Below are 22,809 nucleotides of genomic sequence, written 5' to 3'. Positions count from 1 at the left end.
AAGCTCAAGATTTTGCATACGAATTGTACCTAGACGAAGCCACTTGGATCAGACATACTCCGTAGGGGACCTATATACAGTGAAAATTAAAATAATACCTTGTAATATACACTACACAGTCATGGCTTCAGCAATAGGAATGACAGTTCTCGGTGCTGTATTAAATGCAACGGCATTCACAGGAGGAAATATTATCGGACAAAAGCTTTCTGGGAATGGTGAGGCTCTTATTGAAGAGAAAGTCCGACATGATAAAGCATTAGAAAAATTTGAACATGATCGCAACGTATGGTCAGAAAAAAGATTACTACAGGCTGACTGGGAAAGAGAAAATCAGGCAAAGGACGCGCATGCTGCGGCAGAATTAGAGATACAGATGCAGAAATCCTGGAAGAAGCAGAAGCGGTGCAAAACAACTCTACGTCAAGTCCAGCGCAAGCGTTAGCGCAATTCTCAGATTATTATCAACCCAGTCCTGAGCAAAAGAAATATGAGATGATCTATATTGCTGGAGGATTGGTCGTGGGATGGTTTATCTTCCGATAGGGTTACACCGGCCCCGCTTCAGAACGACTACAGCAATTCAATACAAAAGCTAATTGGCCAGTTATTGAAATCGATCATGTTCCCATCCTGATCTGTTATCCAGATACGCATTGAATTCATGTAATCTCCCCCTTTTCTCAATGGCATAGAAATTGCTCCGTTTTTAAAATCGTAAGTAACCTTTTCACTTATTTCTCTCGTATCCCGGATGGGAAGTATTTGTAAACAGTTCGATACTTTCCCCTGTATGTATCCTCCGGAGGCACCCGAACCAAATGAAACATAATTTCCAGTAACATCGACTACATCTGAATGAACTATATATTTAGTGACTGTTAAGAAATCCACTTTCTTCGGACTAATAGTACTTTTTATAACTGGGTTGTCCTCAGGTTTATCTGAAAAACCAACTACGTTGGCAAAGCTACCTGTAGCATTGAAATAGACTTTAATATCTTTAGCCAAAGTTAGATAAACATGGTTTGTCGGCAGATGTTTTTCAAAATTAATTTTTTGCTTCAACCCGATGCTTTGTTTAACGTATCGATATTGTAGTTACCTGGACGTATTGATTTAGTCTTCTTCGGTTGGTCACCTTCTTGATATTTTATTACATTATTCGTCGATGTTATGTTATGCCATGAATTATATAGTCCGCACTCTAGCAGTCTTATCTTCGTAAACTGTGTCGTGTCAATGCAAGGTAAAAATTAACAGTGACTGGTTCACCTGTTTGACTTCAATCCAAATGATCATTGTTGTACGTTGTATATATTACTAAGTATAAATGTTCGATGAATATTATTATTACGAAGTATAAGGTTCTGCAGGAATAATATTTTTCTGTTCAAGGAGATCTTTGGTTGCTACAGCGGCAGCAGTCGCACCGCCTAATTTTGCCAATCGAATTAAATTGGTCGACTTGGATCGCCAACCTCTATTTTCAGAAATTTGCTGGAGATCATAAGATATCCCATCGCAAGTCCTGCGATTACAATACCATCGTACATTGTGTTTACAACTGTTTTAATATCCATGATTGCTGACTAGTATATAAAATAAAAAATAAAAATAAAAAATATGGGGAGTTAATCCATCTCATACAATGTAGAGGAGCTGGAAACCTCTCCCTCCCCCTCCCCCCTCCCCCTCCCCTGTCGGAACTGTTCCGGATGGAGCTTCTACGTGCTCTGTTTTTTTCGCTTTCTGGGGAGGCCGAATGGGACAGGGGGTATGTCGAGCACGCCCCCAATATAGTCCTAATGCAGTCAATGAAACTCCCACAATTCCTAAAACAAGATAACATTTATTATACCAGCGTGAATTATTATCACACTGTTCTTTCATTGTAGGCGGTAGGTCTGCTACCGCATCGCTCCCCCCCTCCCCCCCTCTCCCCCCCACCATTGCTTGGCGTTTCTTCTCCTTGTTTTGCCTGTTCCATTCCGCTAATTTCTTGCCCGCAGCAACTCTCCCTGGATGCTTCGGCGGCATTGTAACTTTCTCTATGTTGCGCTGTGACGGAGTCGGGAAGGTCGTCGTTTGCGTGTGGAGGTCGTTTCCGTTTGCTGAGTCGGCGAAGTTGAATCCATTTATTTCAGGTACTATATTAAACCCGATTTTTTTAAAATTTAAATGTTTACCCGTAATTAAAACCGGTGGAAACTAGAGCAAGTATGGGGCCCACGTGTACGCTATCCGTCCTGATAATCGTTTTATTTCACTGTTTAGAATAAAATCCTTTTTAAGATCAGTGGCATAGTTATCTCGATCATCGATTGGAACTACCTGACTAATTGCGCGGGCTCCTAGATCTATGAAACTTTGAGTGATATTATCACTTATAAGAGAACTGTATTTCGCTTCATAGACTTTAATGCTTTATTCACCGTTTCATCTCCCCATTTTTCTACGTCAGCAATTGAAATCTCCTTACCAAAAAATAACTTACTTTGTCCACTTGCGATGACACAGAGTATTTTTTCACGCTTTGTTTCTATTATGGATCGAGCGTCTGAAGTCCGAAGACCCTTCGGAACGCGTATTTGCCGCTGCCGATGACTTTATTAAATTCTCCATTGTTTGCAGTATGTTATCTATTCTTAGTAAAAAATAAAAAATTCGTTTAAACCTGAATCCGAAATAAAGTATTAACATAGTCTGGAATGTTAGTACCCCTAACAGAACCGTACCGACAGGGATTCCGACAGGGATTCCGAGAAAATTCTCCTCCATTTAAATCTATCTGTATATAGAAACACGAATAATGAGTACAGACCTATTCCCAGTTGCTTTTCAATTGAATAAGACGAGCATACCGACAGTACAGCATGCTGATACCCCCCCTTCCAAACCGGACGGGGGAATAAAACCTATTCTCATGGACTTAGAAATATATGTAACACCGACAGATAAATTTACTTTTCATCCTCGGGATATATTAAAGATAACGTAATCACTCATCGAACAGCTAAAGAAAGTAATGTCTGGTTGGGCAGTCCAAACATGAAATACTGGGACCAGCAATTAAATTTCGCCGTATGGTGCAGCACTACTGGTTGCGGTATATCATTCGCCCATCTCTTTGATAAGAAATTTCCGCCCCAAATACGATCATTCTGCCGTTTCCATGTATATTTTACAATACGTCGGATCCTTCACGAAATGGGCGTTGCACTTCCAGACGATACCCACACCTTCAAAGCGGGCGACAATCCATACAATCTCGTTCAATATGAACTTCTATGTACAGAATTTGGAAATATAAGCCCAACGAAGTCCGACTTTCGTTATCGAAAAGGTCAAAATAAGGGTCTTGGTTATGGATATGAATATTACACTAATCGTGGGCCCGTTAGACAGCCAAAAGCGATATACAACGGTCGGGACTTTTTCCTCTCCTCCGACGGAGGCGTTTTCTATACACATACCATTTTTGGAAAGAAAAAACATGTACTGCCCGACAAAGACAGACCACACTATTATTTCTTCCGAAATGATGGATCGGAGGGACAATACAATAGTTTCATTCCTCTGAAGGGAGACTCGGGACTAACAAAGGCCGGTCTCGCCCGCCTCAATGAAAGCCTTGAAGCCTACGTATATTGCATACTTGGCGCACAAGCAAATATTCGTAGTACCATAGTGGGCGATACTGGCAGTGCACAGCAAGTCCGAAAAGAATTCGGTGTTCTCCTCGAAGATGAAATTCGCAATACCGACAAAGTAATCAGTTATCGGCGATATCAAGACACAATAATGAATACTGGTGTGAAACTTGATATGGCAGTCTCGCCCAATTTACTTCTCTTACCGTCTGAGATGGTCATCCTTTCGGGCCCGGCAATCTCGGGTTATAATAATGAATTGCAATACGCAACAGAATCTATGTCCTTCGGGGTGAACGGTGATATAAACACGGAAGTTCGAGAAAGTGCTATACACGAGATGGAAGGAGGAGGGGAGGGGGGAGATCCTGTGAAGTGGCAGGACGAGCCCGGAGAGTCACCACCACCTCACAATGACACGACTCGGTCCCCGAAGGCCCTTCGGAACGCTTCGGAACGGGCAGCAGCAGTGACCGGCGCAGACCCTATTCATGAATATGGTAAAATTGGTTTGTTATCTTTAGCAATATTCATTACATTAATGTACAGTATATAGATCCGATGTATGCAACTGTACCATTCAACATGATTGTAACTGGACCAACAAATTCTGGCAAAACGGAATATGTAATGGATCTCCTCACCGGTCCGTACCTAGGAAAATTCGAATATATAGTTTTCATTTGTCCGACATTCATGAACAATAAAACGTATAATAAAAGATTCATTTTCACCGATGACAATGTGTTTGTGTTTCCAGTCGGACTCGATGCTGTGGATGATACACTAGCCTTCGTACGGAACGAATGGGTCGGTACAAACACTTTAATAGTACTCGACGACTGCGCCGCGTCCAAAGATATGAAGAAGCGCAGTGACGTTTTAGTCAAACTTGGTTTCAGCGCAAGACACGACGGACTATCTGTCTGGGTTCTGACTCAACAATATACTAGTATTAGTAAACCATTTAGGGAAAACATACAGATGTTAGTACTATTTTACACACCGAACAAGATAGACAACAAAACTATTATAAAAGAATATGGAATGGAGGTGTCAGAACGGGAGGCCACGGACCTGGTCAGACAATTGAAAAGTAGGCCATTCAGTAAACTAGTATTTCATTTACGGCATCCGTACGACATAAAATTTTTCGTATAATATAGCAATTATGGAAGCTGAAGCCGAAGGTGACAACACCGAAGGTACTCTTAGAGAATTATATTACAACCCGAAAACTGGTTTTGGAGGTGTGCAAAAATTGTATGACGCAGCACGGGCCAGCGGACTGAAAGTGACCAAGAAAGAGGTGCAGGAGTGGTTAAAAACTCAGCTAACCTATAATCTACATAAACCGGTACCTCGTACTCGTGGCGCGTTCCGAAGGGGCCGGCGCGTTTTCGTAACATCGATAGACGCTCAGTGGGAAGCTGATCTCGTGGAATTCCCTTCATCATTCGCAAAAGAGAATAAAAACATTCGATACATGCTAACAGTAATCGATGTGCTCAGTAAATACGCATGGGCCAGGCCGATACAGTCAAAAACGGCTGATGATACGTTAGAGGCGCTACAAGACGTGATTAAGAAATCCGGGAGAAGGCCCGACAAACTTCAGACAGATGAGGGGCGGGAATTTACGAACCGAAAAATGCAGGGGTGGTTGGAGGAGTCGGGAATTCACTGGTTTCACACCTACAGTGACAAAAAAGCTAGCGTCGTTGAACGTTTTAATCGGACTCTTAAGACGATGATGTGGAAATACTTTACATATAAACAGACACGTTCCTGGCTTTCTATTCTACCCCACCTTCTCGAGAATTACAATAACACCGTTCACGGAAGTATCAAAATGAAACCCAGGGACGTAACAGAGGACAACGATTGGCAGGCATTTTATACACTATTCGGTCCTGAGTTGGCAGCCGGGGAGCCAACCCTGAATTCAAGCCGGGAGAACGTGTCCGAATTACAAAATACAAGACCACTTTTAAGAAAGGATATTTACCAAATTGGACAGAGGAGATTTTCGTAGTTTCAAAAGTTGTGTACGCAGCTGGCTTGGGAACACCACCAGTTTACAAAATAAAAGATCTGAATGGAGAGGAAATACTCGGCACTTTCTATTCTGATGAACTCAGAGCGCCCTTTCGGAAGGTGCCGACGAGCTGTACAGAGTAGAACGAATTTTGAAGACGAAAAAAATTAGGGGAAAGAAATATTATCTGATAAAATGGCGCGGTTATCCGGAAAGTTTCAATAGTTGGGAGCCAGAGGAAAATGTTATTAGTACTACGTAAGTACTTCGTAAGTTCCTGTGCTGGTTCTTGTCAAGTACTACGTAAGTTCCTGTGCTGGTACTTGTCAAGTACTAACGTAAGTATTTACGAAAGTTATTCAATAAGTACCATGGAAAAAGTCTTAATTTCTTGAAAGAAGAAAGTGTCAGTTTACCACCTCGCTTCCACCACCTGGCCAAGTATTTATCATGTACTGTCGTAAGTAATGTTCACTTATTGCATCTTTTTCGGCAGTATGTGGATGAGGTGGTACCTCAGTTCCTGAACATATTAAGTTTGCAAGATCTTCAAAGCGACTTCTCATGTTGCCACGGTCCGTTCTTTCGAGCGCCCCTTTTTCAGCTTTATCAATAAGTTCTGGCTGAAGTATAATGTACACAACTGACATGAACCATAGACAAGTAACTCCAAAGTCCACCCTTTTCATCATATCAAGTGCTCGTAAGTCAAACGGAGCATTATAAGCACACACTGTTTCACAAGCATTAAGAAGTTTGTGTAGGTTCTTGAGTGAGACTCGACGTTGTTCTAGTTGTTCTTGACCAGGTGGATAATAAGCTTTTTCAAGTTCCTCCTCCTCGAAACCGTCTATTAAAAATCCCTGGCTGCCGCTATCGCGTGAGCTGCCCCATGCAATTCCAAAGTCAAAAGCTTGTGGAAAATCTACTGGTCCGACTGTCTCTGTATCAATCGTTGGATTAAGTATATTCTTGAGAACTTCAGGCGTAAGGGGCTGACTAATTACCAAACATGGAAGCCTGTAGTCGTGGCAAATTTCTAAGAAAGTCTGTTTGAACTTGTTGTGAATCTCTTCTAGTTCTTTTAAGGCGGTACCGGTGATTTCGTACGACCTGGCTCGAGTCAACACATTCCGCCTGCAATAATCCCAAGGCATATCTTTGAATATGATAATGAAACTATGCAAATGGTCAAATGCTCTAGAAACAATCTTTTTTTCTTCCCACTCCGTGGAAACGCCCCGGATTCTAGAAAAAGTTAGATGTTGAATTATGGAAGAGTCACAAATAATGTAGCGTTCCGAAGGAGAGGTCCTCCCAGCCCGACATTGTAAACTAAGAGTATGTTCTATAAACTGATTCTGAAAATCGGCAATCGAAACGGGGGTGACACGCCATTATAAAGTCGGCAATGTTGCTAGAAAAACTAGTGTCAAATTCTGGTACGTGAGACGCAGACAAATTTACTGCATCGTAACTCTTACCACTTCCAGTTGGTCCATTTATGAATATGTATGACATTTTGGGGATACTATATCATAGAAATTTTTTTTAAAATTTTTTTTTTTATTAAGATATATACGATAAGACAATGACAATCCTTTCTATTTCAGATGCAATAAAAATACTTGAAACCGGAGAAAACATCAAAATTGATGATGGAGGCAAATTAGTATTTGGTGAATATGTAGATCCTATTATATATGTAGACAGTGAGCTAGAAGTGGTTTTCCCCATCGGACCTAAGTACGGTTCTAAAGATCCTGCTACATGCGATGAAATGTGTGTCCGTTGGCAACCGAGTCTTCAAAAGTTTACCGATTTAATAGTATTCCGTACCCTAGGTGAAAGTTTCGATGCAAGCACTGCTAAAAGTTATGCTGCAAGCCTGGCCGCTCACTCCAAGAATCCTATCGGAACGAATTCCTGCGGATTTTACAATCCATCTAAAGTGTATCAGAAGCGAGGGAGCGGGGGCAGCCGGGCATGAGGTATTTTAAATTTCAGTTTAAAAGAGGGAGAGGGAGAGGGAGAAATCACGATTTCGCTACATGTATTGATATGGTTCAAGAAATGACTGCGGTTTTAAAACAGTGAGCCGTTACTACCAGTCCGAGAAAATCCTGCTATTGTACCTCGTAATATCCGAAAAGGTAGTAAGATAGAATTCTTAGCATTTAAACCGCGCTTAAGTAAGCGTGCCCTTTCTTTCACTGTTGAGAGATTAATATTTTGTGCTGCGCCTAATAAACCAGAAATTCAAGATGTGGAAGAACTAGTCGACTTAGAAAGATTAGGTGAGATATATAAACAAATAAATGCTGTCAAAAATATTATAGTGGATTTTGATGACCCATCATAGAATAATTATTTTTTCATTTTAAAAAATTTTTAGGATAGTATATATCATAAAGATTATTATGGCCCGTCGATTACATACAGCATTCAAGGGAGCAGTTTTACGAAAAGAATTTCCTGAAGTCAAGCGAGTCAAGGATATCGGGGAGCTGGTGGATATTGAAGGTATGGTCAAAGAAACGGAACGAAAGATGTACTCTGTTTATACCGAAATGGAAGTCAAATTATCGGATCCGAAAACTGGTAATACACAACCGCGTTCATTGTATGTTAAATTAAATGATACATACACAAAAGATGTCAGAGGATCGGGATTGGATGTGGGGCAACAATTAATAGATCGCTACGATCGTATGCTTGATACAATTGAAAATGTTGAGGGTTCTGGTCTCGTTCTCGAGGAGATACTTAATTTGAAGTAATTCTAGTAGAAGTTTTACTCGGGGCTGGGGCTCCTACGGGAACGGAACGAGTCCAACTTCCCAGATGGTTAAAAAATAAGCATTGTGTGAGCGATCTGGTGCTACCTTCGGGCAGCGAGAACTGTTTTCAATACGCCATCGTAGCAAGTTTAAAGTTGACCGACCCCGAGTTTCGTGAAAAGAAATGTGGTCAGGTAAGGAGAAAATGGAATACGTACGCCCCATTTATTGCTGACTACTGTTGGGAAGGTATTCCCTTTCCTACGCCCGCCGATCTGACTATATTCAAGCGCTTCGAGCAGCAAAATCCAGGCATCAAACTTCAAGTATTTCAGATCTACGAAAATGATCCGCTCCCCGTCCGACATAACTGTGTTATATAGTGCCCCTGGCGGAGCCCCTGACGGAACCGTTCCGATAAGGGAAGGTGAAGCCCGTTCCGAAGGCGGAGCCCGTTCCGAAGGTGATAGGAATCAAATAGCAAATATCTTACTGATAGTTGGCGAAGACGGCGGCCGTTCTCACTTCGTACCAATTACTGCGGAAAATCGCCTTCGTAATTCTCGTACTAATCGAAAGAATGAGCGCAGACGGAAGTGTATTTGCCCGGTTTGTAAAAGAGGTTTTAAGTCAACAGAAGAATTAGAAAAACATCAGGTATACTGTGGAACAGACACTGCCCAGCCAGATTTTCCTAAGGAAGTGTGTCAATTTGAAGGACATCGGAAGAAGGTTCCTTCTCCCTACGTCGTCTATGCAGATACTGAGGCAATTATTGAGAAGGGGACCGGTCGACACATTCCAATTTGTCTTTCGTATGTTATGGTGGAACGGGGCCCGGGCCGACCCACTGTTTATGGTAAAAGAACATTCACAGGTCTCTCCTGTGTTACAGACTTTCTAAAGGATATGAAAGAACGGGCCGAGTATTATTCTAAATCGTATTATTGGAAAATAATACCGATGAGGGATCCTTCTAATTACCGGCGCGACGGATGTGATCCAGTCTGTATTGCATGTGGAGAGCCGGCAGGATACCGAGTAGTGAAGGAGGAGGCGACCTTCTATGCGAAGGATGCCGGCCGTCGAGAACCATTCCTATCTACTTTCACAACCTCAAGGGATACGATGGTTCTTTTATTTTGAAAGAATTACATGAAATCGACGCCGGAGGGGGACCAGAGCCTAAAATCATAGCTAAGACGAGCAATGGAGGAATTATGGGTCTCTCGAAAACATTTATTTTTCACGCCTCAATTGTTGTTTCCGGAGGGAAGAGGGAGATAAAGAGACGTTTCTTTTCTATAAAGTTTATGGACAGTGCTCAGTTGATGATGGGGTCATTGGCGAAGTTGGCAAAAACTGTGCCGGACCACGGATGGACGGCAGTACCACTTACGTACCCGGACATTCAAAGGGCGAAAGGTTTCTTCCCCTACGAATATTTAGACTCGGTTGACAGACTGGGAGAGGGTGAGCTCCCGGAGAGGGAGGAATTTTATAGCGAATTGACGGAAGAGGGATTTCAGAATCTGATTATGAGCATTCATTGAAGGTGTGGGATGAAGTGGGATGTAAGACGATTCGTGATTATATGGAATTCTATTGTGAGACGGACGTTCTCCTTCTTGCAAATATATTCGAAAATTTCCGCGACACATGTTTAGAAGCGTACAAGTTAGATCCGGCCCATTACATGTCGGCGCCCGGCTTGACATGGGATGCTATGTTACTTTACACGGGTAATAAATTTGGGCTCATTCAAGATGCTGAGCAGATGAATTTCGTACAACGGGGAATTCGAGGAGGTATCAGCCAGTGTAATATTCATTATTTACAGACAAATCATCCGGCTTACGCTGGCCCCGCCGGCGGGAATTACGATCCGGAGAAACCGGTGACCGAAATAAAATATCTCGATGCAAACAATCTCTACGGCTGGGCAATGAGTCAGGCAATGCCTACGGGCGGACTTCATTGGATGACGATGGAAGAGTGGGAGGAATGGGCCTCCGGCGGGGCCCGAGACGGTGGAGCTGGCGGAGCGTGGGGACCTGGCGCCACCTTTCCACCAAGTTTTCTAGAAGTAGACTTAGAATACCCAGCCGAATTACATGAAGAACACAGCGATTTGCCATTAGCACCGCATCACTATGAATTTCCGAGGCAGGGCGGTCGACTGATTACAAGTGTGATGGATAGAGAGTCCTATGTCTTACACTACAAGTTGCTGGAATTCTATCTTCGGATGGGAATGAGATTGAAAAAGATTTATCGGGTGCTTGCTTTCGATGAAGCTCCATGTCTCGCGAAATATATCGACTTTAACACTAAAATGAGGGCAAACGGGAAGACAGATTTCGAAAAGAATTTCTATAAGCTGATGAATAATGCAATGTTCGGTAAGACAATAGAAGATGTTCGAAAGTACAGAGACTTTAAATTTGTTTCGGACTGGAACGGCACGGATAGTGGACGTAAAAAGATTCAGAAGTATAATCCAAAGATGAAACATATAACTTTCATAACTTCCGAAGAGGATGGGTGATTCCTGCGACAGTGCCCTACTGGAACTGAAAACGGATGAGCATAGATATGTAAAACCAGTTTCATCAGCGCCGCAGTACTCGAACTTTCTAAGCTGCTTATGTATGAGACGCATTACAATTACTTTCGGGTCAAGTTCCCTGGAATACGATTAGCCTACATGGATACTGACAGTTTTGTTTACAGTGTACCAATACCCTCCCCGGACGTAACTTTCAATGATATAGTCCGAGAAGATGTTGAAAAGAATGGTGAGAAGTCTATATATGATACTAGTGGGATGAGTGGACCCATGGTGGCCCCAACTTTCCGAAGATTAATAAAAAAGTGATAGGTAAATTAAAGATGAGTTGAATGGTGAACCTATTCTTGATTTTGTCGGCATACGCTCGAAAGTGTATGCTTTTCGAACTCCAACTTCGGAGACGAAAAAAATAAAGGGGTGAAAGATGTTTGTGTTAGAAACATTTAAACTTTGAAGATTATAAAGATCTATTTGAAACTGGGAAGAAGCCGGAGCCGGCACAATTTGTACAGTTTGTACGGAAAAAGGCTGGAGAAATCCGTAGTGAAAAGCGCAGTAAAATCATGATGGCGCCAAATGATATAAAACGTGTGCAGCTATATAATCTAGACACGGGCGAATGGTTGGCAGAAACATGGCCGATAGGACGGACGGGTCATGGTCATGGTTAAAATTGTAAAGACTTTAATCTACTATTTTCAATAGAGACCAGGGCATCACTGATAACATAAATGTGGGCAAATATATTATCATTGTGAGCGTCATCGCCACCCCACGCGGTATCTTTCTTCAGGATCTCAAGTTGAATTCCGTCCTTTGTGTTCATTACTTTTAAACCATTTCCATGAAACTCAATATCTTTAAAACTACGCAGATCGATAAACAGACAGAATTTATTCTTCAAATAATCGGCCTCATCTATATCAATTTCACACCAATCTTTATCTTCAGCAAAATACCGTCGCACCTCTCGCCAAATTGTCTTGGTATCATCTTCTGAGCGTACACTTTATTTGCAATGCCTTCAATCATTACAGACACAGATTCAATGGATGGGTTAAAGAAAAGTTCACTGTTCAGTTCTGACTGATTCTGATTTTTAGTGAAGAGTATAGCGATACCTCTAATGCTACGTCGTGGTACATTTATATTTTCATTGATAACCGTGTCCGATTCTTTGAATGGGATTTTTCTAAAATAATGTATATGCTCGTAAAGGTAACTTTTTCCACCGTTGTAATAACCAGCAGTTGACCTCGCGAGATTGAGGTCAGAAATCGTCTCGTATTCCATTTGAATGTTTTTTAATTTATAATTGGTTGTAATCAGTTTATTACTGACAAGTAATTGGGGGGCGGGTGCCAACGTAATTTCCCATTCAATATGACTCCCTAACGCTTTTGGATATGCAACTCCATGGCCTGTTATGAGGGGATGAGTGAGACGAATAGCATATTTTGTTTTATATGTGTCGAAAAGTAAATTATCGCCCACGACGGCGGCATCTGCATCGGCCGCGCCACTTCTCAATTTTCTTAGATTTTCGTTCTGAATTCCGTACAGTGTCATGTTCGATCTCTCCTTTTTATGTTTGAAGAGATCACGATAGCATTCAATGAGGTTATATTTACTCAAATCGGAAAGTGCCTGGCCCTCAAATGTGAGTTTCATACTCTCCACCAAATTTTTTGCAACATTTTGTACTACACGGGTAGTTCCACCTCCCATTACTTCGAGATCAAAAACCAGGTCGAAAGTATCTGGAACTAAGAGTACTCCGCTTTCTAACTTCGGACATCGTATGATAAGTGTCTGGCCTGATCTGCCTCACTTGGATTATGAGCAACCACATGATGAGTTCTTTCTGACTTCGTTCCATTCGGTATTCGGTTGGTGAAAGTCGGTGATAATGTTCTATCGTACCCCATTTTTCGTGTAATGTATATAGTAGAAGAAAAAAAGAAAATAAATCACATCTTACATTTCACTTCGTGTATATAATAACTTAGAAGAAAAAATCACATCTTTACATAAATATTTCCGTCTGCCTGAAAGATAAATCGATTGCCTGTGTCGCGAATCAATCGAAGAACCCAATATTCTTGGAGATGATGAGCCTCTTGGTCATCCTCAGTATCCTGGAATACAGCTATGAATTCTAGTCGCTTAAAGAAGTTAGTCTTTTGACATTCCTTCACGAAAGCTAATATGTTATGATATAGATTATCATCTTTGAGTCTGACACCTGGATTTGCTCGAAGTATATGTCGATTTACTCGTCGGAGTTTGCACCATTCCAATTCGACAGAGAAACCAAACAGGTCTTTATTTTTGGAAAGAAACTTTGCAATATTCTTTTCACCAAACATGTTGATGCCGTAGGGAGTGTCATATATTAATACATAATTTTATTTATAATGACTAATGTTAATCCAGTTAAAATATCCATAGCTGTTCTCCGACAAATCCGACAACCGATCCTGCTGTTTTTAATAGAAAACTGACAAGGGAGCCGATTAAACCTGGTATTGCAGCAGCACTTTTTGCGGCCAATGTTTTTAACCATTCACCAAATTGCTTTACAATTTCTTTCGCTTTTGTATATACTTTGGGCGGACCTGAACCAGACCCGCCAGTTCCTGCTCCTCCTCCCCCTCCTCCTCCTCCTCCTTTAGTCACAGCCAGGGCAATTGTTGATATTGTCATTCCAAGGGCAGTCAGTATTGCAGCGATTGTAATACCATTTCGTTTAAATAACTCTGTCAGCTTCAGCCTGAGTGACAATTCTGGATCAGAAATTACATCACGAAGAGACCTAGTCGTAGCCAGACTTTCACGTGCCCCACTGATCTTACCATGTTCGTATTCAATTCGATTGTCAACTTTAGCTTCTCTTGTTATAAGTTCAGCTAGTAGTTTTTCGGCTTTTCTTTTTCCTTGGGTGCTCGTTTCAGGATCCTTTAACTGTTTTTCAACTTCTCTTTTCTCTAGCCTTATTTTAACTTTTTCGTTGTTAAGCTCGCCAAGATGCATATTCGCAATCCTTAATTCATCATTAATAGCTATATATTCTGGGTTTAGATTGTTCCATTGTTCGATTTTATTTTCAAAATCTTGTATTTTATCTGCATTACCGGAAGCATCTTGCCGTAACTCTGTCAGTTTATCTTTGTATATACCCATGTCTTCTGGCGTCATCTTCTCAGCCGGTATTTTATCAGCTATCACATCTTTAGAATGCGATGTATGACTCACATTTTCGGGCTCTGCGCTGCTCCCCTCAAACTGTATACTTTACTTACAAATTCATATCCTCCCGCTTCTCTTTTACTGTCTCGAGTGATCTAAATCCACGTCCTGTTTTATTTGATAGCCTGAGGTTTTTATAATACAGCTTTCCATCCCTAATCTTTGCATTCAAAATTAATTCGTTTCGTGCTGATTCATCAGTAATATTATTCTCATCTAAGAATTCTTCAGCCATATCTATTTCAAGTTCTACTCTCTGTCCAATCACACGATCCACCTGCGGGCTATCGCGTGAGCCAGCCTGGGAAGGACCGGCTTCTGCAAAAGTATCATCGGTAAAAGATGTTTCAGCAGTAACATCGTCATCATTTACATTTGCATCAACGAAATCCTGGAATGGTATATCTTCTCCTCCTTCTGCCATATTGTATTTCTATATTACTACAATTATTTTTTATCCCCCCTTACATATACAGTAAAAAATGCACATCTCAGTTGTTGAAAGCGTTGAACAATTGGCTGATTACATAGAAAGAACAAGTGCTGCATATCGACGAAGTTACAAATTAATGGGTCGAATTGATATGGCTCTTAATATTACTAAAGGAATTCTTGTAAGCTCTGCTGTAATAGCGGCAATTCCAACAGTTCCGGTACTGTTAGCCTTAACTCCTATACCAGGTGTTGTTATTGATGTGATACAAGGGAAAACTGGTGTAGCAAAGAGACGAGAGAAATATAAACTATTATGTGCAATATAAACAGCTGCTTACACAAATACAAGAAAAAGGTGCAACCCTTCGGAACGAGGAGGCTCCGGGGTCAGAACTTATTCAGGACATATTTCATCAGGCGCTAGAAATTCAAAAACAAGAAGGATTTAGTCCGCCGCTGGAGCGATATCTACGATATTATGGATTGAATGGATATGAAAGTTAGTTCGCACCGATAGGAACTTCGTGTTCAACATCAGCTAGACTCCGCGACGGCCGGACTGACAACGGGTGTAAAAGTCCCTTTATATAGGCTAGTTTGATGGTGATGACTCACACGGAATTTCCCGTACATGTATAAACATGTTGTGTGTGACTCAGCAGGGAATTTCCCCGCTTAGTACAGGACAATGCACTGCTGCGCATGCGTGAGTTCGTATATAGGTCAGGGTCATACTTTAGTTACATGGATGGTTAATTTTTCCTTCGCTTCATGTAGATAAATGAATAAAATGGGGTGTAAAATTCTTACTTCATCCCAGTTGTCCACCTTTACTTTACTACATTGCAAGTTCTTGTTCTCCTCTCCACAGCTGTCTCCAAAGCACGTTGAAACGCAAGCTATTTAGCTTGTCAACACAACGTGTGCGTGTAAAATGCACTTCAGTTTACACACGCACAGGCTGGGTTGACGACGAACTGGCTACTGCGCATTGTAGGGGGTAGAACAAGAAAACAAAACAAAAATACTGAAAAAATCAAACGTTTCAGCTACTAGCCATGTAAGGAAGTATGAAAAGTGGTTTACGATGTCAATGGACAAAAAAGAATAGCCCTCTCTTATTTTAGTCATTGTGGTGCAATGTTCTTTCCAACGAAAACCTCAGCTGCGCAAATCAATCACGCATTAATTTGCATAATTAATTATAAATGCATCTCTGGGACATATATTGAGAGCCTCAGATTTTCACAATACCTTTCTAGTCTACCGGTGTGTGCACTTATTTTTGAAACTCGTTGAGTAAATGAACTTCTTATCTTCTTATGTTTGTGAAAATCGAAAATATAGTCCCCTATAGAGCTAACACAGAGATGGTGGCCATTTTGAATTTTAAGTGTTGTAAAATAGGTAGTTTGTTCCTCTAGAATCAAATTTTGCTCAAACACTTTGGATTTTATTATTGCTTCGGAAAGAGAATGGTTTAAAGTTTCCCTGAGAAAAATTTGCGCAAAACTTTAAGTCTTTGAGTTTCGAGGTAATTATTTCCTTAAAAGATACTGTTTCAGCACAAAGCTCAGCCACACCAAGTCAGATGACACTAAATCCCATTGTCCTCCTGGGGAACCCTGTGACAGGCAAGGAAACAGTACCTTTGCTTGTTGCTTTAGAAATAACAGTTTAATCTCGATCAGACCTAGCCGTCCACTGTACTGATGTATGGGCAAAAATATTTACCGGTAGGTCTCACTTGTATAAAGGCAGTAATTCTAAGAAATGGAAAAAACAAAATAATACTTTGCATGTCTACAGAAAGAAATCGAACTGGCTTCTAGTTGTTTATAAATGGTACAAACATGGAGTGGTACAAACATTGGAGCCTGTAACCGTAAACCTGACAGGATTTGCGAAAAGGGCAAAAGTCAAAAGCGTCTTATGAATTCTGTCTTCAATTGTATCTGTATTTGATTAAGGTGGATTTTACAACGGAGAAATGGGTGTATTACTTGTACTTTTGGACTATTCCTCCAACGCTATCACTCTTGCAATGCAGATTAAACAAAAGCACATCGAAGCAAGATTACTGTCCTGTGGTGGCGCTATTAAGAAAACACGACTCTCTACAGAGCCTGGTAGAAGACATTTGATATTATCATTGTGAATGTTCTTTAAAATGTCACCCTCTTTCAACGGTAAGAACAACCATAGATCGTAGCAGCAAGATGTTTATACTATCCATGAAATATCCTTATCAAACTGTAAGTTTCGCTGTGTCACTATCACATTACTAAAATCTGGATTTTTTTCGTCGGGGGTGCATAAATATTCAAGAAACAGTATCTGTTTAGGCAGTACGCGCCTTGACTTAAAACATTTCAAACTTTCCGCAAAGGAACTCTAAGATAGCCATTTTCAAAATCAAGAATATACAAAATTTGGTACGAGAGAAATTACCAATATATACCGACAATTGAATTTCAAAATGGCCGACCTGAGTCCACTTCACTGGAAAAATTAAATTTTCGATTTTAACGAAATATGCTGGTGAACACTCTATTTTCTCTATGAGCTCCCAAAGGAGTCCTCACAAGAGGTAGACTAGAAAATATTTGTAAAAGTTTAAAAGTCTGAATATTTGTCGCTGGGGTACATTCTAACTTAAGAATGAGGTCCATACACTCGAAGCCACTTAAAATTCAAGGACTTTTTCATCGATGTTAAAGGGATACAGTAGTCAGAACTGCCCTCAAAGGTCGTATGGGACCCATACGACCAATGTAAACACTGTATCCAAGATACGATGGTGATTGATGAAAGTTAAAACATGTCTGTCATAATCTACATCGTATAATTTAAATGTTGCAGCTATGATGATGAGGTGCATCTAGATATCGTGCACGAAATACATTGTTTGTAAACAAGAAACTCGCACAGGCGCAGTTCCAACGACAGTTTCCCTTTAAAAGATTTTCTGTGTTCTCAAATACCATTTTCAAGGTATTCTTTTTACAATATATATCATTTCATATATCATTTTACATATTAATTTTGATATCCTTTCCAATGATCTTCATGTTTTAAAATAATCTTGGGTGGCTTGTTTATTTTCCAGACCTCAGTTTCAATTTCAAGGACTTTACAACTTTCCAGGAGAGCTGTAAATTCAAGGACTTTCAAGGAGAGTACAGGCCCTGTCTGGTATACAGGAAATCGTTTCTGTAATGTTTCATTCCTTCTAATACCAAAGAGGTGTGAAAATGTACAAAAAAATATTATAGTGGAGGAAGCTGAGGATGAGATCAGTGTGATGAGAAAAGTATGCAATCAACTTGAATTTAAAAAGCTTATAATCTTTGAAATGATTTGGTACTTTCACAAAGTACTGTACAATAGCTATTAGTCTCTGACCAAAACACTATTAACTCTCAATATTCAATGGACATGTGTGAGAGACTGCGAGTGTAACAACAATGTAAAAAGTACACTACAAAGAATATAAACACAAATGACACTCAACTGTGCAATTTAGTTTCCAATTCTTTTTATTCCGACATCTTGATTTTTGTTGTTATAACAAAAGCTATGATATACATCTGATTTGTCTATCCACAGGAATCTATCTATCTGTCTCTATCACAGAACTAGAATAGTAAAAGTAGACCACTATGTCTACTGTGCTACATATACACTACTGGATTACAATTCAACAGGTTGTGGTTGGAGGGGGAGGGGAGGGGAGGGGAGGGAGGGAGGTTCTGCAAAAATAGGGTATAAAATTTTCCATACTGTGATAATTGGGAAACAGGCATATAAAAAAAAGTAAGTTTTGAGAGATGTATACACTTTCATTGCAGACAACTTTGCTCCGATATGCAAAGACAACTGGTATATAAGCACTTGCCCAAACACAACTTGGGATAAAATAATGATTACATCAATAGTATACTCTGTATAATGTCTGAAAATCGACTAATCATCCTGTAATTTTATTTTTCCATTTCTTACACACTTAGTTATTTTGTATACCTCCTTCAAATCTCTGAAAGCACTAAACTAGTCTGAAAGATAACGCTTGCATGATATTTGCATATCATTAACCCCCGGCATCTGATTGGCTCATTCTAGTGACCAATCACATGAAAGTTTTGACAGTGTTTATATTCGAGATCAATATGCGCAATATGCTAAAAATTCCATTCAAAAAAGAAATGTGCGGGGAGAAAACTGGTACACAAAGAATTGACAATAACATTCATATGGAAGCGTTCTAGCATGTAGAAGACTGAGCATTGTGTTGTGTTTATTGCATCAATTTCTAACCACTTTGGCATGCATACAAAGGGAGAACATTTGATTCTTGAGTAAATTATTCCACGGATGCACATAATTGTACATTCCTGCTTGTCTACACACTAGGGACAAAACGAAAAAAGTATCTCTCAACACTTTACTGTACAGCAGTAACTCTTTATAATAGGGACTCTTGGCTGCTAAGTCGGTATCGATCTTTTTGCTCCAAAAATAAACACTAGAGGTTAGATTGAGCTTATCACCATAAATTGACTCATACAACATTGCATGATCATATTAGACACACTCTCACAATTAAACATTTTAGAATCTATATAAATTTTGTGCTGCTATAGGACTGGGAAAATGACTTTGGAGATAGAAATGAAATTTATGCAAACATGGTTTACAATGTTTCTATCCAATCACAGAATTAACCATTGAAGAGAAAGTTCAAATTATTGCTGATTAAAATGAGAAGACGTGATAATCTTTTGAAATGTAAAATTTTAGAGACGAGATTAATTGCTGTGACAAAACCATAAATCAGTTGATTTGATTGGTTGGTAAGTAATCCCTAATAGATTTCAATCGATTTGAGTACTTTTGTCTTGGGTGGATTATGTCGCAGGAGGTTTGTGTAAGCCAATACATAGCACATATGGTACTTTCTATGGATATCATCTGTGTTGTGAAAGATACACAAGGAACAGCAGAAACACAGTCTCAGTAATCATTCTTACACATTCTTAATCATACACAAACCCATACAACTGGCAGCTTTACCCCATTCCCTAGATAACAGTTTTACATTGATGGGGTTGTACAACAGCATCATGTTCAAAGAGTTCTACAATCTCATGGCACACAATCTTTAAGAGGTATCACATATGAATAATTGGTGCCTAAACTTTCACGGAGCTGACTTTCTTCAATAAGAAATCTAAACATCCTGACAAATGCTCATTTTGTAACATTTTAAAATTCCTGGTTTGAGATCAAAATGAAAGCAATACTGGTTGATTAAATTCTGGGTGGGGTTATTGTTGTGCCAATTACAGTATCAGTTCATTTCATCTAATTAAAAGTCAATGTTTCTTCATGTATATAAATTACCATTCACACCAACAAACCCAAGTTCTAGCAGTGATTAATAAATTCTTGCATAGGAAAACATGAGGAATAGATGAAAGTCGTTAAAAGATTGGTAACAAAAAATGTTTTTAAACATTTCTGACAAGGCTTATGGAAAGCTGTTGAAAACCTGTTTTGAGTTGGTCAACTATGACTTGATTTCCTTTGTTTTTCATTTGCTAATTTCTTTGAAAAACTGAGAAGCAGCAATAGCTTAGTCATGTTTCATTAGGTAGGGTGTGCCTCAGGACAGATATTCGGACTCGTGTGTTTTTCCAATACTTGTCTCATCTACTGTTTGTATGTGCTCATTTTGAAACTCCTGGAGTAAATTACGTTTTCACCATCTTGTTTTTGCCAAAATCAAAAATCATTTTTTCTTCTTATGTCTGTGTGGCTACTACACAGACAATGGGAACTCAGGTAAGTCCTGTATTTCAGCACTGAAACTCTGGAAAGTGAATCAATTGCTCTAACAATCAGATGAAGACAGCTTGGTCTTGATTTGGCATTTGCACTGCTTAACATGACAGTAAGCGAATACAAAACATCTTGATTTTGTACATAGACCTTGTTGTGCTGGGAAATGTCAATCACAATACACCTTAACATGATCTGGGTATCCATATCTGTTATTTATGACACTATGCAGCTAATAAAAGACTACAGTATCAAAATATATTCAATGTTCTGTGATACTCACATTCATCAATGTAATTTTGATGCAGCTTTGAGTTTTTGCCTGGATTGAGCATGTGAGGGCACTTTTACTGATATCTTGCCAATTCTTACAGAGATAACTTCTTTCTCAGTAAAAAAACAGAATACATACACATCACATAGAAAACAGAAGCAGTGTCTATTAAAGTCACAGGATCATTGGGAGATTTGTTCTCAAGTCATGTGACTCCCATCAGTACTCTGGTTGGTTGATTTCAAATCACATGACATCTAATAATACTGTGATTGGCTGATTTCATGTGAGGGGACACCAACTTTGTTGATGTCAAACTTACATGACTTCCTGATGATGACATGCTGATACCTTATCACATGGCATCTACATGGCCAATGAGGTGTTTGACATGGCAAAATATGAACAATTTTCACAAATCATAATTTGCCAAATAGTTTTAGGTTAGACACTTAACAGGTATAAAACTATCATACCATAAGTACAAACACATGTAAGCTTGGCAGGCAAATAATACAAGAAGATAGGTATGCTGGATATGTTATTGCATATTTTACGGTTGAGTTCCCTTACAACAGCTAAACTATGACCTCTGCCCCTAAGCAATGACCTTTGACCCTAGAGTTCATCACTCTGCCTACTTTCTACCTACTTACACTTTGCATGCCGCATGAAGTAAAATACACGTAATTTTGTCACCTTCAAAGTACCATTTCTTACAGTGGTAAAACGTGTCTGTCTGCAACTGCTACAAAAAACACATTTATTTACAAAGGGGCAAAAAAAGAGACACCTGTATTTGTTTCTTCTTTTCATATTGTCAAATAATTCAAGACATAATCTGCATAAATTGGGCCCCTCAGTTTGTGACCTGATCTTCATAAGAACCTCTAGCTTTTTGGTACCAAGCAAGGCAAACCTCAGAAAAGGTACAGTTTTGTTCATGATTACACGTTGAGGAGAAGATGGACATAATGGGTTTTTTCTGAGATGGTGTATTAAAATTTGAGTTGTCTGTTCCTTTAGACATAAAGTTTTCAAACAAACACTTGCATTGTTTCAGAACATGGAAGCTCTCCAGTTTATTCTTATCAAACACATGAAAAATTTTCATAGTGGTTCTGCCTACTTTATTGGCCCACTTCCACTTCTCAGCAAAATCCAACGTCCATAAATGTTTACAATACAGAGCCACATAAATACATACAATCAGCTACAAAATCTTCTATTCTGCAAAATATTTCTCTGAAATTGAGAAATTGCCGAGAAATCAAGAAGCTATTACAATCCTAACAAACTTACTTCCTGTCGCTATATAAACATAACATAATTTTCAAATTTTTTATATATCGTGCGGTTCAAATTAACAAGGTTAAAAAAATATGCTGCAGGCGTAATTGCTTAATGAATGTACTTATTTTGGTAATACCTGAAACATTATCGACAGACACTCTTACCACTGGATGTACTTTTGATGAGAGTTAAGTTCAGCACCGGAGATTGTAATCTAAGAAAAGACTGTGATGGATGACACAACTTGGCATCCAGGTATATGGTTCTATGTTCTCTGTCCAGGGAGAGATGGGTAAACTGGTGGCATACAGGGTAAAAGGTAGATCAATGTCGCTGAGCGTCTTTAGCGGCCAGTATAAGGGGATGTAGACTTGCTAGTGGCTTGGCTAACTTCAGGAAGGGATGCTGTAAATATGAGAGAGAGAGAGAGAGAGAGAGAGAGAGAGAGAGAGAGAGAGAAAGAGAGAGAGAGAGAGAAATAGAGACAGAGTTATTAATTTGGTACTGTTTCAATTGGTCGATAGCATGATAGGAAGACACTGGAAGTGTATCCTCAAACTTACGTAATTAATAATTATCCCCAATCCTGCCAGACAGTGTTACTTTCCTATATGCAGAGTCAGTAAAAGTGGCATTGACCCAAATCTATAAATAATATGTGGCATTGACCCAAA

The 22,809-nt window shown here is 39.7% G+C and overlaps 1 protein-coding gene across 3 annotated transcripts in view; it reads right to left on the bottom strand.

Annotated features, from left to right (window-relative positions):
• Positions 1–18,248: 18,248 nt before the first annotated feature.
• LOC139119424 (serine/threonine-protein kinase PAK 2-like) overlaps positions 18,249–22,809 on the bottom strand; it is a 48,899-nt gene continuing 44,338 nt past the window's right edge. For all 3 annotated transcript variants that reach the window (XM_070683234.1, XM_070683233.1, XM_070683235.1), the window contains one exon: positions 18,249–22,540. In XM_070683234.1, the coding sequence (XP_070539335.1) occupies positions 22,460–22,540 (81 nt within the window). In that variant the 3' untranslated portion in view covers positions 18,249–22,459. The remainder of the gene's footprint in view (positions 22,541–22,809) is intronic.

Source organism: Ptychodera flava, chromosome 19 (genome assembly GCF_041260155.1).
Source record: "Ptychodera flava strain L36383 chromosome 19, AS_Pfla_20210202, whole genome shotgun sequence".
Classification (NCBI taxonomy): domain Eukaryota; kingdom Metazoa; phylum Hemichordata; class Enteropneusta; family Ptychoderidae; genus Ptychodera; species Ptychodera flava.
This window is presented reverse-complemented; position numbering and strand designations above follow the sequence as displayed.